The 19424-nt window shown below is 39.9% G+C and overlaps 1 protein-coding gene across 2 annotated transcripts in view; it reads left to right on the top strand.

Moving 5' to 3' along the window:
- The first annotated feature begins 593 nt into the window (after positions 1–593).
- Positions 594–19424, top strand: part of nol10 (nucleolar protein 10) — a 30819-nt gene continuing 11988 nt past the window's right edge. The window contains exons 1-14 of one of the 2 annotated variants that reach the window (XM_086146683.1): positions 594–756; positions 1234–1279; positions 1369–1467; positions 1593–1670; positions 1756–1793; positions 4860–4996; positions 5079–5144; positions 5293–5353; positions 5975–6060; positions 6343–6421; positions 7619–7768; positions 7908–7974; positions 8699–8751; positions 13873–13999. In XM_086146683.1, coding sequence (XP_086002809.1) covers positions 691–756; positions 1234–1279; positions 1369–1467; positions 1593–1670; positions 1756–1793; positions 4860–4996; positions 5079–5144; positions 5293–5353; positions 5975–6060; positions 6343–6421; positions 7619–7768; positions 7908–7974; positions 8699–8751; positions 13873–13999 — 1153 coding nt within the window. In that variant the 5' untranslated portion in view covers positions 594–690. Of the gene's footprint in view, positions 757–1233; positions 1280–1368; positions 1468–1592; positions 1671–1755; positions 1794–4859; positions 4997–5078; positions 5145–5292; positions 5354–5974; positions 6061–6342; positions 6422–7618; positions 7769–7907; positions 7975–8698; positions 8752–13872; positions 14000–19424 lie in introns of those variants that run through there. The other variant, XM_086146692.1, reaches the window with a different exon arrangement.

Raw genomic sequence — 19424 nt, 5'->3', positions numbered from 1 at the left:
AGGTGGTAAATAGGGTCCAGCTTCCCCCCAGGGGAAGACGGGTGGTCCTCCACAGTTGTAGGTTTATTCATAAATATGATTTAAATGTATATATAAATATTATAAAAACCATGGGGTATTGTCAATTGAAGTTCTGACTTCTGTGTTTTCCGACTGGCTATAAAGGTGTTTGGAGTGGAGGGAACGAGGGGGCGTGGTGGAGTGTGTGCGCGCGGAGTCGGAAGATGAGTGAAACTGCTATTACTTAATTGCAAAAATAAAGGTAAAGTTTGCGAATTGCCAAATCGTCCTTGTTGAGCACGTTACAATATATTTTTATTCTTTGCAGGAATAACATCAGTAAAGAAAATTAAACACTAATTTTACATGTATCATGCTATTATGGAATAGCATAATATATGCTATTATGGAATAGCATACTATATGCTATTCCGTAATACCATAAAATGTATGCAAAATGTACCATAAAATGTATGCAAAAAAGGATTTTGTACATAGTCTTTCAAATGATTACTGTAAATTCACATAAATGTTAACAGACATAAATTTCTTTCTTCGATGTTTCTACACGGATTTATTTCCGTGGACAGCCGGCAACCACTTCCTGTGTTAGGGTTGAGCCAGCAACGTGCTTAATAATCTAACGCATGTGTAGCAGTTCGTCTGGTGAAGCACAGATTTGTCGACAAAATGCAGATATCTAGTGTGAATGATGTGAAGATTTACAATTTTAGTCACGGAAAGTCCCTTCCAGAGGTATGAAGCGCGAAGGGTCTACCAACGTTACTTGTAATCATCTAAAACGTTATTGCTTGCCTCGGATGTTCCTAGCTGGATTACGCTGTTTTGCGTGTTTGTCTTGTTGAAGTCCTTGATTCATACTCGTCAAAAATTCTCTACTTGCTGTCATTTATATTTTATACTTTTAAGTTACACTTGAATAGTAATTTAATTGATCTAATATTGTCTGCGTTGCTTTGTTCTGGGATATATATCCCTGTTGCAAATAACACATATATCTGTATAACTATAGATACATGCTTTACTCAGATATTTGTATTCAATTAGTTGAACAACTCTGTTGTTGTTGGCCTTGTATGTTAGTATAAGGTCTAACTAAAAACAATGTGGAATGTAGTCACATTCCTTAAATGTGTAAACCTACTTAACCATCAGAGCTGATTTTGGTTCAAATTAACTTAATGATCAATTCCAACTCTCCTTTCCGCAAAGTGGCTCTCAGACCGTAAGAAGAGACAGCTGCAAAAGAAAGATATTGGTGAGTAACCAAACATATTTTTGTATACCAAAGAGCCATTTTAGTGTATCTTTTTCCCTAATGCTTGCTGTTTTTGTCCCTTTATTAAGACATCCAACGCAGGATTGAACTCATCCAGGACTTTGAGATGCCTACGGTGTGCAACTCATTGAAAGTGACAGATGATGGACAGTTCATCCTGGCAACAGGTAAAATAAGCTGATGGTAATCAACCATTCTTAAAGTGGCACTAATTATTGTCAGTCCAATGTTTCTAATTTGAAAGGCTGCCCAGCCTTTTCTTTTTATATGTGATGTATTTCTGTCATGTCAGGAACTTATAAACCCAGGATCCGCTGCTTTGACACCTACCAGCTTTCCCTCAAATTTGAGCGCTGCCTAGATTCAGATGGTAAGCTGGCATACATACCGACTCATTGCGCTGTTTTCAGGTACAGTTGTAAAAATTGGAATACTTACTCTTCTTTACATAACAGTTGTGGCCTTTGACATCTTGTCTGATGATTACTCCAAGGTAAGTTCAGTTCAGTATATTTGGATACATTTATTTTCATAAATCTGTTATTACATTTTTATCAGAGCTGTTTATGCCTCAAAAGTTTTTTTTTTCCCATTTTTGTTGATGAAGTTGATTTTTAAAATTCTTCTAAGTGTCCCAGAATTTTGGGTGTTTTAACATAAACATCCATATTTAACATGGAAGTGTTCCATATACAAGGACCTCATGTAAGAAAAGTGCAGCATTGAAGTTGGTTTATGTTTTATATCAGTGGTCATGGTTGGACAGATTGCTCACATACTTTTGTTGCGTACACAGTATAATGTCTGGTTAACTTTATGAGGTAATTGTTTTTTGTAAGCTAGTCTATTTAACAAAGCAACATTGCATTTGCATCATAAACTAGTTAACTTTGATATCTGTTGATAGACCGGAAAGGTTTGCTTGGGTTTCCCATTCTAAAAGGATGGAGTTTAGCCCCCTCCCCCCGGAAGGACATTTTTACAGCCTCTATCCCTAGGTATTTCAAGGTTGTTGAAACATTATGTTTCACTTCCTTGAAATGTACAGCTACAGGGGTGGAGGTCACCTGATTTCTTATGGTATTATGATGTTTGGTGATGCAGGTTCTTAGTTGTCTATTTGTTTGTCCTACATATGCTAACCCACAGGGGCATTCAAACATATTGATGACATGCATAGTGGAACTTGAAATCCCTCTTCTAATATTATTTCTTCCTTGTGTGAGGATGATCGAAGATGTTTGTTTTGTGTGAAATTGCATCGTTGGCAACGTCCGCAGAGATAGTTCACATGGGGGATAGCACTAAGAAAATGAGGGGGTGATATTGGAGGGAGATCAGCCCTTACCAGTATGTTCTGCAGATTGGGGGTCTCTGGGTGGATCTGAAAAGCAGTCCTTCAGTGCAGGATCAGAGTTGATGATATGCCATTGTTTATTAATAATCCTTTCAATAGCTTTTGATACCAATGAGTACTGAATGGCACACACCATTCCCCTCTTGGATTCCCTGCCTCTGGTGGTGGAAAGGCTGCCATCCTGAGACATTGAAGTAAAATGTGAAGTCACATTGTCAATCCAATTTTGCTTATAGCCCCTATTAAGGAATTGTTTTTGAGGTCTGCCGTTTGTTTTTCGTATTCCTCGTCTGAGCTAAAGATGTGTCTGATTCTGTGGAACAGGGAGATAGTGAGGTTCCTTTTTAGGTATGTTGGATGGTAGGATTCACCTTGCAGGAGAGAGTTTTGAAGTGTGGATTTGTGGTATAGATCTGTTCTCAGACCATCCATTTCCTTGTTAACCATGACATCCAAGAAGTGCATCTGTTTGGTGTCTGACTGTATTGTGAATTGAAGGTGTTGGTCTTTAGAATTGATACATTTATGAATAGAGGCAATAGATGAAAGAAGTTTTTTTCTGACCTCTACTGTGATGTAACACGTAGCATTGAAATCACAAGGTATCTCATTTTCAAGTCACCAGCAGTCTTTGAATTTCTCATATGGAGCATGTTCCTTGCTCCAGAATAATAACTTAATCTTGCCCTAAAATTTGGAAATTAGATAAAAATGTGTGCCCAAAGAGAACATGTTGTAAATATATTAACTAGCAGGAATAAATTTTACGCTGTTCATGTCTGCCCTTCTTCACCATTCTATTAGCAGTTTTGCAAGATACAGTTTTGCAAGATCCTTGTCCCAAATTGGCAATATTTAAAACATCAACTCTCAGGGTTTTCATGTGTCCTTGAAAACCTGGAAAATGATTGACAATTTCCAGTGTTGGTAAATGTGTTAAATGCAATTAAAAATGCAAAGATCTTAGAAAAGCTGAAGTTTTCCTGGAAAATTATTTCACCTCCCTCTGATGCTCTTTTCCTTATGAAGATTTAAAAATTATGCACATGCATGTTTGTTGTCAAGCTTTCTTCACTGGGCAACATTGACCCACAATGGTTCTCTGGTCCTAGCCAGCACAACATGCTGTGTGACACTACCAGCCATTTGCATACCCCCTCAGAGCAGTGTTTTCATTTGACTTCAATCATAGTAATACATTTTATTTATGCCACCTTACTTGACCTTCAAGGACACTGTACAGACATATACATATACTCATATAAGGATTATAAAGAAGCAATAAAAATAAAAACAAGGAAGTGACAAAGTGGTAAAAGTTATATTTTGTATTTTGAGGCGCAGGAATATTCTGTATTTTCCGCACTAAAAGGCGCACCTTAAAGCCTTTAATCTTCTCAAAAACTGACAGGTACAGTCTGGTGTGCCTTATACATGGATCAGTATTGAGCAGCAACTATGGAAAGCAGCCACCAACTCCATTTTCTCCCGTAGAAGAAGTAGCATGCGGTGCATGCAGGGATGTATGACTGCGCAAAAGGTTAATTTCCGTCCGTCCGTGTGTGCTATAATTTTCTTATAAATTGTAGTGGCAAATTTTCCCACAGTGATGAGAATTTGTTTTTTAACTCAACAGTATCTTTCAGGTGTTATTTCATCAATTCTTTTGTAATACTCATTTTTAATAGTAATTCGTCATGTGTTAGTTAGAAGAACAGGTCACTACATATAAAGATTTTTATAATTTACCTGTTTACGTTCTTTACATTAAAACAAAGGAATAATTTGGACTTAGTGTCACTTCTAGGTAGTGATTTTACTGGTCCGGCCCCCTTGACATCAAATTAGGCCGTATATGGCCCCCGGACCAAAATGAGTTTGACACCCCTGATCACAACCCCAGCCACTACTTAAGGTTATATGCGCCTTGTAATGTGGTGTGCCTTTTACATGAAAAAAGTTTTAAAACAAGCCATTCATTGAAAGGTGTGCCTCATAGTGTGGAAAATACGGTATCCTGAATTCAAGCACAAACCTACACTCCGTAAATATTTAGAACAGCAGTGGTTCAGAAATTGCATTGAGATGGTTGGTGACTCTCAGGTATCATAATACCAGATTTTTATGAGCTGCATTTATTGCTTTTTACTTTGGTTGTCCTCTTTGTCATTTTAAATCATGTTCTCATTGGGATTTTTGCAGCTGGTGTTTTTGCACTGTGACCGTTACATAGAGTTCCATTCACAGCATGGTCACTACTACAAAACGCGCATTCCAAAATTTGGAAGGGATTTTTCTTACCACTCTCCATCCTGTGACCTCTTCATTGTGGGGACAAGGTGAGGAAATATTCAAAAGATTTTGCTTACTGCCATTCCTTTCTCAAAATATATAATTTAGTGTTTTCCCTTTGATTATTAGCTCTGAAGTTTATAGATTGAATTTGGAACAAGGCCGCTTCCTCAGCTCTTTTCAGACTGATGCAGTGTGAGTATTACAAAGAAGTTTTAAGATTTTATTGATCTAGAGTCACTCACTTGTGTGTAAAAATAACAAAAAAACAAAATAAGAACTGTCAAACTACAACTCTTAGTCATTGCTCCGAGCTCATCTTCTTTTTTACCATTTAAACCAGGGGGCACAATGTTTGTGACATCAACCCTGTCCATCACATGTTTGCCACAGGAACCACTGAGGTAAATGCTGCATGTTAAAAAGGATTGTTAGTTATTACCAGACAAGACAAGGTCAGGGATGATAGTTATCATTTGTTAAGACATTCGGCCAAAAAACATTTTGAACTCAAATTTTGGAACTTAAAAGCGTCCAGTAGAAACTAGATTTAATTTATAAAAAGTTAATTACCAGGGAACTCATGTGTTTGTGTCAGGACTTGATAATAAACAGTACATTTTCATATTTGAATTAGTTAATCATATTTAATTTCTTACAACAGGTTCAAGTCAAGTATTTGAAGATATTACAGAATGGAAAATAAACCGCAGTGTGTTTGCATTTTCATTGTTGAATTCATCCCTCCTTCATTTATTTTCCTAAAATTGTTTCATATGAAGCTTCACAAAACTTGGGATTTATAAGCTTGGCACATGATTTCTGGCCACTAAAGTTCAAGTGTTCTTTAAATCGTTGCCTCTCATTTACAGTTTAAGTCACTAATGATAAATTTTCCATATTAGCAATTTTCACTATTCAAAAATACGTCAATGTTGTTGCTAAAAACGTGTAGCTGTAAATGTGCTGAAATGTTTTCCTATATTTTTCTGGCTTGTTGAAATTTGTCTGTCTTTGATCACCAGGGAAAGGTCGAATGCTGGGACCCTCGTGTTCGAACGCGGGTGGGCATTCTAGACTGCGCCTTGAGCAGTCTCATGAATGATACACAGTATGTACCAATAGGTTGCAGAGAAATGTCAAATTATTCTGCATGATTTCAGTCCTGAATTCTAAACATGGTCACAAGGTACTTCTTTTTAGTTTGCATTGTTACTACAAGCTGTACATTATTATGGCACAAATTTGTGAAGCACCAGTGGTGCATCTTTCGCATTGGTATTTATGGTTTAACCTCTTAGTTTTTCCTCCTTTCTTTGTTTTTCTTTGTTTATTTTTATATACAAGTAGTTATTGTGTTGAAACCAAAATGTTTTCATTTTGCTACTGACAGAGTAAAAGGGCTCCCTTCAATTACCGCGCTGAAGTTTAATGGCTCCCTTGACTTGGTTGTAGGCACCAGCTCAGGACAGGTGAGTGACAGCCATCTAATTGCGGTAAAAACTCTTTCATTCAATTTTCATCTTTAATCCAAACACTAGTCTGAATCTGCAATGGCTGCTTAGTTACTGTTTATTGTTTTTCTGTTTGAATAGTTTCTTCCTCCTCCAGTGGTGATAAAAATTGTTGGACATAGGGTAACTTATAAGAGCGGAGGTAGGAGCACACAGGTAGACTACATCTTGTATAGACGAGGTAACCTGAAAGAGATCAGTGACTGCAAAGTAGTTGTTGGTGAGATTGTAGCCTGACCGCATAGGATGGTGGTTTGTAGGATGACTCTGGTGACAAGGAAGAACAAGAGGACAAAGGCAGACCAGTAGACAAAGTGGTGGAAATTGAAAAGGGAAGAGTGCTCCAGATCATGAGTGAGCTTCCAGTTGATTGAACAACAACAGCCAATGTTATCAGGGAGACAGGTAGGAGAGTGCTTGGTGTGTCATCAGTAAGGAAAGTAGATAAGGAGACGTGGTGGTGGAATGAGGAAGTGCAGGAGTATATACAGAGAGTTAGCAAAGAAGAAGACTTGCATGCTCGATTGGATAGTAAGGAGGGAGAGAATGATCTATACAGGTTGACATGATGATAGCGCCGGGTGATTAAGGATAGAGAGGGAAATGTATTGACAGATGCTAGAAGAGTGATGGGAAGATGGAAAGAATACTTTGAAGAGCTGATGAATGGGGAAAATGAAAGAGAAGCAAGGGTACAGGATGTGACTATTGTAGACCACAAAGTAACACAAATTAGTAAAAGTGAAGTGAGGAAGGCATTAAGGAAGATGAAGAGTGGAAAGGCAGTTGGTCCTGATGATATACAGTACCTGTGGAAGTGTGGAAGTCTCTAGGAGAGGCAGCGGTAGAGTTTCTGACTCAATTATCAGTTTCTGACTCGGTCATGTACAGAGGAGGGATAGAGACTATAATAATAGACTGATGCTGAAATTGGAGTCGCCAGGCAGGAGGTCTCGAGGAAGACCAAAGAGAAGATCTATGGATGTAGTGAGAGAGGAGGATACAGAGAATAGGGTTAGATGGAGAAAGTTGATTCGCTGTGGCAACCCCTGAAAGGAAAAGCCGAAAGAAGATGATGATCAAGGGTATTTGAATATTAACCCCACCCCACCATTTTGCTTAACTAAATTCTTTAATACATGCTTTTTCTTTCAGGTGTTGTTGTTTGACCTACGCTCCAACCAGCCACTGCTGGTTAAAGATCATTTCTACAATCTGCCAATAAAATCCCTTATCTTCCATGACCAAATGGATTTGGTCATATCTGCAGACTCCAAGATAATAAAACTGTGGAACAAAGACAGTGTAAGGTTCTTTCCATAGATGATCAAAAGCATTGACTTGCTGAATATCTCACCATACTGCATTTATGTAGTAGGGTCTCATACATTTGGGATTTGTGATGAGTACAAATGTCAGTAATTCATTGTTCTCTTTTCCCTAGGGCAAAGTGTTCTCGTCAATACAGCCTTCAACCAATATAAATGATGTTTGTATGTATCCTGATTCAGGTGAGAATGACATACATCTCAGTTAAGTTGTATAAGACCCAGAACGCTATATGATGAAAGCAGTAAACACAAGTGCATCAAGCTCAATATGTTTTTTTAGTTATGTTTAGTGGAAGTTTCTTTAATCTGCCCCAAGGCGTCCCCTTTTCTTCCACATAAACAATATAATAAAATTTCATGTTTTAAATCATTTAGTGGGATACTCAAAAATGTATAAAAAAAGTTTAAATTATAGCACTTACATTTGCAGTGGCTACAAGTAACAATGAGAAGTAAAACCTCTGCCAAGGGTGGTGGTTAACAAGAGAAACACAAACATTTTGTTGTCCTTCGCCAGCTGCTGGTCTCATGCACTTAACCCAGTAGCTTTTGGGAACTGAAAAGGTATATACTATATGTTATTTACTAATGTGCTAATTTTTCTCTATTAAGGACATCTTATTTTCACATGCATCTGTTTTTTTCATTTTACTGTTTAAAGGGTTACAGAAAATTTAAGTTCAATTTAGCTCAATTTAAGTTTGGCACAGAAGTGCAGTAGTCACTACGTCAACAGCAGAGCCAGGAAGGTTCCTATGTTGATTCTGATTGGGGTCTTTTTGTGTTGCATGTTATCTCTATATCTTTCACCAGGTTTTTTGTTTTTTCTAACCAAAATCCCATAACACACAGTCCATTATTGAGGACTCAAAATGAGTACTGGTATATTGTTTATCATTGACAGGCATGCTCTTTACTGCCAATGAGGATCCCAAGATGAACATATTCTACATTCCTGTGAGTACAGAAACATGTACATGCTTTTGTTGTAATGTAACTGGAAATATGCAGAAAAAATATCAACCATCCCACCAGTTTCTCAGTGTGTATTTGATGAATAATGATTCAGGTGAGTGATGACATATGGAGTTGTACACACAACAACAATGTGAGCATCAATTAATATCTTCAGAGGAATTGTTTAAGGAGCACACAGACTCAGCAGCCAGTGGTAATTTATAGGTTATCATGGGTATTGTATTTGATTTGTGTGAATATGTTAAATCTAGATGTAGTGCTATTGGACATACTTACTGTCTCTGAAATGAAAGACGATGAGATGAAAGAACTTTGGAGTGAGATCAATTCTGTTTTGGTCCAGGGCCTTTCACATCTCACTCAGCTCACAGTGCGAGATTGAGTCCTTGTCATTAGAATGAATGATAAGAAATGTGTGGTGTTGGTTTTTTTTTTTTTTTTATAGAACAGGATTGATTAGCTCATTTGTTGATTTTTTTTTTTAAGAGAAAAGTATTATGGGGTTTGATCCCATTATTTTCAGAGAACAGTATATCAAAATTGAGATTGTTTTTTCACTTTCCTGTCTATTGAGCCATATGGATATGATGAGAAGTTGCATCATGCTAAACGTTACCTATCTTGGAAATGGTTGTTAGGGTAACATTTTATCAATCAGAAGGTAAGAAGCTTGTTTTTTGTGTCCTCTCCATTTCCTAGCATGGATAAAACATCTCTTAGTCTGGATGACTATCTCGTAACGAAAATGATAAAGTCATTATTTTCTGCAAACAATTTATTTTATTGTGAAACAGTAATGTGAAACAGCCTCAAATTAATAATAATAATAATAATAATAATAATAATAATAATGATAATAATCATTTATACTTTATTAATTCCGCATGAGGAAATTTGTTCTCTGCAATTAACCCATCATGGATTAACCATGAGTGGGAGGCTAGCATCCATCAGCACCAAGGAAGCAGTTAGATGTTCAGCATTTTGCTCAACAGCACTTCGAATAAGAATAAGAATAAGAACAACTTTATTAATCCCGAAGGAAATTGCAGTGCCAGAGTTACAGAAAATATAACAGTAATAAATAATAAAAGAAAGGCAGAATTAGAAATAAAAATAAACTATAAACTATAAAGTGTCTCAGTGAAACTATAGTGTCTTAGTAAGCAGTGATAAAACTATAAGTGTCTTAGTAACAAGTGAGGTAAGGAGTGCACAATAGTATGATAGAAGGGAACGTTGTAGTGTAGCTGTTATGAGATGAGATGAAATATTGCACAGTGTAGCTGTTATGAGATGAGATGAAATATTGCACAGTGTGGCTGTTATGAGATGAAATATTGCACAGTTTCTGAATATTGCACAGAAATGAGATATTGCATATTTTTGTTTGTTTTTAAGTTAAAGATAGATTGTTATGGTTGCCGGCGGCTGAATGGAGAGGAATTAAAAAGTCTGATTGCCTCAGGGAGGAAAGACCTCCTGTGGCGTTCAGTGGAGCTCCTCAGTGGTATCAGTCTACGGCTGAAAGAGCTCTGACAGGACGTCAGTGTGGCATGCAGGGGGTGATGGATGTTGTCCATGATGCTGAGGAGCTTCTTCAGCATCCTCCTCTCTGACACCTGCACCACAGACTCCAGCTCCACGCCCAGGACAGATCCAGCTCTCCTGATGAGCTTGTTGAGTCTGTTAGCGTCAGCTGTCTTGAGCCTGCTGCCCCAGCACACAACAGCGTAGAAGATGACGCTGGACACCACCGAGTGGTAGAACATCTGCAGCATGGTCCTGCAGACATTGAAAGATCTGAGCCTCCTGAGGAAGAACAGGTGGCTCTGACCCTTCTTGAAGCTGGCGTTGGTGTTAATAGTCCAGTCCAGTTTATTGTCCAACACACTATGAGTAACCAGGAACTGAACCGGTAATGTTCATCTCCAAAGACAGTTGCTCTACCTCCTACACCATGCCGCCCCAAACTTGGAGAGCTCAGGGGCAGTTGTAACTAATGCCAACCTTACTTTTAAAAACCTGTGCTTTTATAAAATCTAGGTCTATTGTAACACTCATTACAATGACAAGAATGGGAGTTGCTGTACTAAGTTGAATGCTGTAGCAATTACCAAGGTTCAACTGTAAAAGCAGAAATGCTGAATGAGACAGGTTCGGTTGATTTAGTTCATTGAGTAGATTCAGTTTCTTTGGTCTTCCCTGAAACATCCTGCCTGGCAGCTCCAATTCCCGCATCCGTCTACCCATATATTCACTCTCCCTTCTCTGTACATGACGAAACCATCTCAGTCTTGCTCCTCTGACCACCTGTCCAAAACATATAACATGTGCTGTTCTTCTGATAGACTCATTGCTAATCCACTGTCTTGTACACCTTTCTTTTCATTCTGGCTGATAGTCTACTATCACATAGTACCCCCGACACTTATCTCCACCCATTCCAACCTGCTTGGACCCGTCTCTTCACCTCTTTTCCACACTCTCCTGAAATCCTCCAGCTTCTTGATCACCATTCCCTGTAGCCTCACCGTTCAACCTGAGTTCCTCTCATTCACACACATACACTGCTCAAAAAAATAAAGGGAACACTTAAAAAACACATCCTAGAGCTAAATGAATGAAATATTCTTATGAAATACTTTGCTCTTTACACAGTTGAATGTGCTGACAACAAAATCACACAAAAATGATCAATGGAAATCAATTGTATCAACCCATGGAGGTCTGGATAAGAATCACACTCAAAATTAAAGTGTAAAAACAAACTCCAGGCTGATCCAACTTTGATGTAATGTCCTTAAAACAAGTCAAAATGAATCTGTGTTGCTTCCTGAGTGGACACTATGATTTCACAGAAGTGTGATTGACTTGGAGTTACATTGTGTTGTTCAAGTGTTCCCTTCATTCTTTTGAGCAGTATATATTCTGTCTTGCTGCGACTAACTTTCATTCCTCTCCTTTTAGAGCATACCTCCACCTCTCTAGATTTTCCTCTACCTGTTGTCTGCTCTCACTACAGATCATAATGTCATCCTAAACATCATGGTCCATGGGGATTCCTGTCCAACCTCATCTGTCAGCCTGTCCATCACCATTGCGAACAAGAAGGGTCTCAGAGCTGATCCCTGATGGAGTCCCACCTCCAGCTTGAACTTCTCTGTTACCCCTACAGCACACCGTACCAATGTCTTACAGCTAGCATACATGTCCTGCACCAGTTTAACATACTTCTCTGCCACTCCAGACTTCCTCATACAATGCCAGAGCTCCTCTCTTGGCACCATGTCATATGCTTTTTCTAGGTCTACAAAAACAAAATGCAGCTCCCTCTGGCCTTCTTTGTGCATCTGTGCTACCATTCTCAAAGCAAATACTTCATCTGTAGTACCGTATTTTCATGACCATAAGCCGCACCGTACTAAAAGGCGCAGTCTCAGTTATGTGTGCCATTATTGTATTAAACACATACATAAGGCGCACCTGATTATAGGGCGCGGGTTTTATATACAATCCACGCCCACACTTCCCCTTTTAACGCTCTCATGGTGTCCTCTACTACGTCAGCCTTACAACAACAACACACACAAGCATATAAGTGTGCGTATTTAAGAATAGAGCGGGAGCAAAACTGATTTTGGTATTCACATTTTTTTACTGGTAATCGTCATCAATCAAACCCATCGAAGTCCTCATCCTCTGTTTCTGATTTGAACAGCTGCGCTAAATCTCCAAACATGCCAGGTTCACTTTCATCACTGTCAGAGTCACTTTCCGTGCCATGCAGCTCCTCGGAAATGACGCCGGCTTTTGCGAAAGCTCGAACAACAGTGCTGGCAGACACGTTAGCCCGAGCATCTACAATCCATTCGCAAATTGTGCCGTAACTCGCCCGGCGCTGCCTTCCACTGTTAGTGAAACTGTGGTCTCCAAGAAGACTTTTTGTACCCCATTGTGCTACCGTGCTACGTACCCATTCGTTTATATACAATCAACGCCAAAACTTCCCCCTTTAACGTTCTCATGGTGTTTTCTATTACGTCTGCCTTACAACAACAACACACACAGGGCGCAGTGCACTATAGGGTGCGCCGCACATTTTGAAGAAAATTTAAGACTTTTATGTGCGCATGAAACCATACTGCTGTTCACAAATGCTGACTTCTGCATCTGAATTCTCAGTCTAGTTTCCACTACTCTTTCCCATAACTTCATTGTATGGCTTATCAACTTTATCCCTCTATAGTTGCCGCAATTCTTTACATCCCCCTAATTCTAAAAAATGGGCACCATCACACTTTGTCTCCATTCTTCAGGCATCTTCTCACTCTAAGATTCTGTTAAATAAACTTGTCAGAAACTACCGCTGCCTCTCATAGACACTTCCATACCTCCACAGGTATATCATCAAGACCAACTGCCTTTCCACACTTCAACCTCCTCAATCTTCTTCTTTCGGCTTTTCCCTTCAGGGGTCGCCATAGCGAATCAACTTTCTCCATCCAACCCTTTCTCCGTATCCTCCTCTCTCACACCAACTGCCTTCATATCCTCTCACTACGTCCATAAATCTTCTCTTTGGTCTTCCTGGAGACCTCTTGCCTGGCAGCTCCAATTCCATTCCCTGTTTTACGCAGGATGCCCTTCCTGACGCAACCCTCTACATTTATCCGGGCTTGGCTCCGGCTCAGGGAGTCACTGGCTCTCAATGCTAATAGCAAACCGCGAGGGTTAAAAAACTAACTTTGTCTGTATCCTCATTCTAATGTTAATCTGTCTCATCTATATCAATTAACCTTAACAGCTGCTTTTGGGGATGAGTTAAGTGTTTGAATGCAATTTCTGAAATATCTGTATGTGTTTAGTAATGGGTGCTAGGTCTTTAAAGGATTTGTATAATTAGTTGACGTATCCATTTGGATGTGGACTTTTGTTACTCTTTAGTGATGAAATCACATGCTTGATTTCCAATTCCCCAATCTGCTTAGCTGTTAAGTTTGTCAGTTCAGTTAGTTTTATACTTTTAAGTACTCTGCGAGTCCTTTGTTTTTTTTAAAAAAATTATTGTGTCTATATCTGTGTCTGCCTTTTATTTAGTCTTTGGGCCCTGCACCTCAGTGGTGCTCCTTCCTTGACAATCTGACAGAAGAGTTAGAGGAGACCCCTGAGTGCACAGTATATGATGACTACAAGTTTGTCACCCACAAAGATCTGGAAAACCTGGGTAAGAGCTTTTTGCTGTTGTTAATTCATAAATCTCACTGCATGTGGCAACTTGTTTCATAGAGGAGACAACTGTCAACCCTTTTTTTTGCCTCATTAGTAAATCTTTGAACTGAATTAATCTTAGCACTGTCATCTGAGGTTGACTTGCAGGCCTAGTCAGAGGCCTGAATAATGACAGATGCTTTGGGTACGAAGGTAAGACATCTGGTTCAGGATTGTGAGGAGGAGGACTTGGGGATGGCACAGTAGACATTGAATACTGGTATTTGCGGCGCCTTCGTTGAAAACAATGTATTTACAACTCCATTTGTCACAGTTCAAAGCTTTTCATAAAATGAAAACACCAAGAAAGACTGCCTCAATATTAATTGATGTTCATGTCACTGGCTAGCGCTGTTGCCTTCATTCGAATAGTGACTGTGGTGACACTTCTACTTGCTGCTCTCTGTTCAACAACTCACTGTTCAAGTTTTTCCTCTTAACTGTATCCATCTCGCTTTGTTCCCTCGGAAACTCTATCTAGTCTACTTTATTTGGCGCAGGTCATATTGTTGCTTCCTCCACTTCCGTACCATTGATTCATTAATGTTGAATTCTGTCGCCGCTGCTCTATTCCCGTGTTTTACTGCATGATTGAGTGAGTTTAAACTCTGCCTCGTAAGCATGTCTCTGGAAAGGAGCTGTTTTGGGGTTGTTTTGTTTCTCTCACACACACACACACACACACACACGCACCCACACACACAGAAATGAAAATGCATGCTTTGCACAGTCATATATCCCAGCATGCACTGCGCTACTTCCTCTTCAAGAGAGTTTGTAGTCGGTGGCTGCTTCCCGTAGTTGTTTGACGTCTTGCGGCTCAATATTGATCCATATATAAGGCACGCCGAATTATAAGGCGCACTGTCGGTTTTTGAGAAAATTGAAGGCTTTTAGGTACATCTTATAGAGCGGAAAATTCGATATTTGTCAGGTGTTTTGGCCCACTCCTCATGAGCTGCTTTACTTGTTTCAGGTGTCTCAGGTTTTGAAGGGGGCATGCTACTGACGTCATGTTTCAGCTCCTTCCACAGATGGTTCATAAGATTTAGATTAGGGCTCATAGAAGGCCAGTTCAGAATAGTCCAGTATTTTGCCCTTGGACATTCCTGGATGTTTTTAGCTGTGTGTTTTGGGTCATTATCTTGTTGGAAGACACATGACCTGGAACCGAGACCAAGCTTTTTGATACTAGGCAGCACATTTCATTCCAGAAGGCCTTGATAGTCTTGAAATGTTATTGCACCCTGCATAGATTCAAGACAACCTGTCCCAAGATGCATCAGCCTCTTCTAGCCTCTTCTATGATTCACAGTAGGAACAGTGTACTTTTGTTGGTATTCTTCTTTTTTTTTTTTTGTCTGTGAACATAGAGCTGATGTGCATTGCCAAATAGCTCCAGTTTTGCCTTATCTGTCCAAAGAACATTCTATCAGAAGCATTGTGGCAAAGTTCAGTCTTGCTTTTTTATGATTTGTTTTCAACGGTGGTGTTCATCTTGGTTTTCAACTTTGGCTCAAACAGCAATGGATGGTCCAATCTGACACAGATTTATCTTGACCTTGGAGTTCACCTTTAATTTCACTTGAGGTTGGTCTGGGCTCTTTGGTTACCTTTGGTATTATCCATCTCTTCAATCTGTCATCAATTTTCCTCTATTAGCCACATCCAGGGAGTTTGGTTACAATTTCATTGACCTTAAACTTCTGAATAACATATGCAACTGTAGTCACGGGAACGTCAAGCTGCTTTGAGATGGTCTTATAGCCTTTACCTTTGACAGTCTTGTCAATAATTTTCTTTCTAATCACTGAGACAAGTCTCCTTTCGGAGAACTCCTTTCGGACAACTTTCTGTTGTCCGTCTTCAGTGCGGTACACACCATGTCACCAAACAGCACAGTTACTTGTGACCCTTAAAATAAGCTGACAGACTGACTTCGAATTTGAAAACATCTGTGATGCAAATAAGAGGATACACCTTAGTTTAACATGTTCCTGTGGTCAAATTATTTTCAGTCTTTTCTAGGGGTACCATCATTTTCGTCCAGACCGGTTTCATAAGTAGTTTTTTAATGATTCTGTTGAGCCAAAAGCAATGTCTGATTCTCATTGGTTAATTGTCATTACATTATTATTGTTTCTTACCACTTTCGTTAGTTTCAAGTTATTTCAGTGACCATTGTGGTTTTTTCTTTCATAACAGAGGGTTTTTGACTAGAGGATTACAGGAGAAATTTACCTCAACATCATCTCCTAAGCTTGACTTACACTAGCTGCCATGAGTTGTGCCTGTACCTAAATGGTCTAACCTTTTCTGCCTCACGTACCAATTTAATCTGTCTAGCCTCTTTACTATCAACTGCAGAATTTACCTCTAAATGTTTTTCCTCAACTGCTACTGTCAAACATGTCAACTCCTGGTTACGATGCCAACTATATCGCTCTTGGGAAAAACTAACCTTACACCTTGACAATATATGCCCAGGTGTGCATATACCAGAACACAATAGGCAAGCAGCATCTTTTCCCAACCATCGATTGAGGTTCTGGGGAGATGGTGACACATCATTAGTAAGCCCAATTAATAACCTAATTCTGTTAGCCTCCATGCTCTACTTCAGCTTTCTCTACATTCTCCCAGTCACCCACTGTCCTTCCTTGCATTTGACCTTGCCTTATCTATGTACTCCTTCAGATACCATCTTCCTCTTTTCTACTACTGATGCCCTGTTCCACACAGATTTTCCTATTCTCAACCCTAAGCCTCCATGCCTGTGCTGCACCTGGCCTATGGTATCTTCATGTCCAAGGACTGCCTGTGCTTGCTACACTGCCTCTTTGGGTTCAACTTGCTCCCTCTCTTAACTATGGGTGCTACACTCCCAACCCTTAGATCAGGGGTCTCAAACTCAATTTACATTGGGGCTGCTGGGCCGCATCACGTTTTCCACAACAAAAGCTCTGATAAAACATTCCAGTGTTCTCAAATATCTTAATTTTAATTTCTCTACACAAATTGAGTTGAAAAAATAAACAAACAAATCAAGAATTAAGAAAATAAATCAATCAATCTGTAATAAATAAAACAATAATAATACAGCAAATAAGAAAGACTTAAGCAACTACATATAGTTGGTGAATAGAGAAATCTATTATTATTCAGATTCAATTAAGAGTGTTAACAGTTCTTTAACCTTTTACTTGAACATGAATGGAACTTTGAACATGAACTGTTCTGAACATGGCTTATTTTGCCTACTTCTTGCTAGAGGTCTGGCAGTGCTTGTAATATATATAATTCCACTAGGTGTCACTGTCGCTTTGAAGTTTCAGTTTCATGGTTTAGCTGACACACAGAGAACGTAATTTCCGCTGGTACCAGATCGGCCCAGGGTCCTGCGCCTGCGCACGCATATGACGTTGAGTACGGCAGAGTAAGTGATTGGTTGAAGGTCAGAAACCATGGAAACAGGAAGTGTTTGTGGTGCCTGTTAAACATTGAATTAAATAAATAAAAAGTTTAAAAAGTTTGAAAAGTTCAGCTTGTGGCTAGGATGGAGCTAACGCTAACAAGGAAACACACACATATAACTCGCATGTATGTAGTGGTGTTAGTGTCCTAGCCCTCATTTTCCCCGTTCTTGTGAGAGTGAAACGTCAGGTCTGGTGCTTCGAGCACCTGGCTCCGGGGACAGCCATACCGGCGTGTTGTTTATCCATTTAAATGTGTATTCGGCAGCACTGGCGAAGGCGGCAGCAGCAGCAGCTGCGGGTTGTTTGCGTCTGTGGTTGACACATGTGTTCAGGCTGGTGCTGGGCACCGTGGGCAGTCATGTTGCCGGTATAGTCCGTTCCTGGTATTGTCTGTGGTGCTCCAAAGCATGCGACCCCGGAATGAGACTTCTTCTTTCGTCTTTTCCCTTCAGGGGTCGCCACAGCGAAACAACTTTCTCCATCTAACCCTACTCTCTGTATCCTCCTCTCACACCAACTACCTTTGTATCCTCTCTCACTACGTCCATAAATCTTCTCTTTGGTCTTCCTCGAGACCTCTTGCCTGGCAGCTCTAATTCCAGCATCCGTCTACCAATATATTCTCTATCCCTCCTCTGTACATGAGCGAACCATCTCAGTCTGGCTTTCTGTATTCTGTATCCACCTCTCTCACACCAACTACCTTCATATCCTCTCTCACTACGTCCATAAATCTTCTCTTTGGTGTTCCTGGAGACCTCTTACATAACCGAACCATCTCAGTCTGGCTTCTCTGACCTTTCCAAAACATCTAACATGTGCTGTTCCTCTGATGGACTCATTCCTGATCCTATCCATCCTGGTCACTCCCAAAGAGAACCTCAACATCTTCATCACTGCAACCTTTAGTTCTGCCTCCTGTCTCTTGGTCATTGTAACAGTTTCAAGGCCATAAGGCATCACTGGTCTCACCTCTCTCTTGTACACCTTTCCTTTCATTCTGGCTAATAGTCTTCTATCACCTAGTACCCCAGACACTTTTCTCCACCCATTCCAACTTGCTTGGACCCGCCTCTTCACCTCTTTTCCACACTCTCTGTTGTTCTGGACAGTTGACCCCAAGTACCTGAAATCCCCCAGCTTCTTGATATACACTCCTTAGCCTCACCGTTCCACTCAAGTTCCTCTCATTCCCACACATATATTCTGTCTTGCTGCGACTAACTTTCATTCCTCTCCTTTTCAGAGCATACCTCCACCTCTCTAGATTTTCCTCTACCTGTTTTCTGCTCTCCCTACAGATCAAAATGTCATCCTAAACATCATGGTCCATGGAGATTCTTGTCTAACCTCATCTGTCAGCCTGTCCATCACCATTGCGAACAAGAAGGGTCTCAGAGCTGATCCCTGATGGAGTTCCACCTCCACCTTGAACTTCTATGTTACCCCTACGGCACACCGTACCACTGTCTCACAGCTAGCATATATGTCCTGCACCAGTTTAACATGCTTCTCTGCCACTCCAGACTTCCTCATACAATACCAGAGCTCCTCTCTTGGCACCCTGTCATATGCTTTATCTCGGTCTACAAAAACACAATGCAGCTTTGTCTCGTCTTCTCTGTACTTCTCTATTAGTATTCTCAAAGCAAATACTGCATCTGTAGTACTCTTTCAAGACATGAAGCCATACTGCTGTTCACAAATGCTGACTTCTGTTCTCAGTCTAGTTTCCACTACTCTTTCCCATAACTTCATTGTATGGCTCATCAACTTTATCCCTCTATAGTTGCCGTGATTCTGCACATCCCCCTTATTCTTGAAAATAGGCACCATCACACTTTGTCTCCATTCTTCAGCCATCTTCTCACTCTCTAAGATCCTGTTGAATAATCTAGTCAGAAA

Source organism: Fistularia commersonii, chromosome 1 (genome assembly GCF_037954325.1).
Source record: "Fistularia commersonii isolate RoL2024-O1a breed Wild chromosome 1, RoL_Fcom_v1.0, whole genome shotgun sequence".
Classification (NCBI taxonomy): domain Eukaryota; kingdom Metazoa; phylum Chordata; class Actinopteri; order Syngnathiformes; family Fistulariidae; genus Fistularia; species Fistularia commersonii.
Note: the sequence above shows the minus strand (reverse complement) of the source record. Positions and strands in the feature narration are given on the sequence as shown.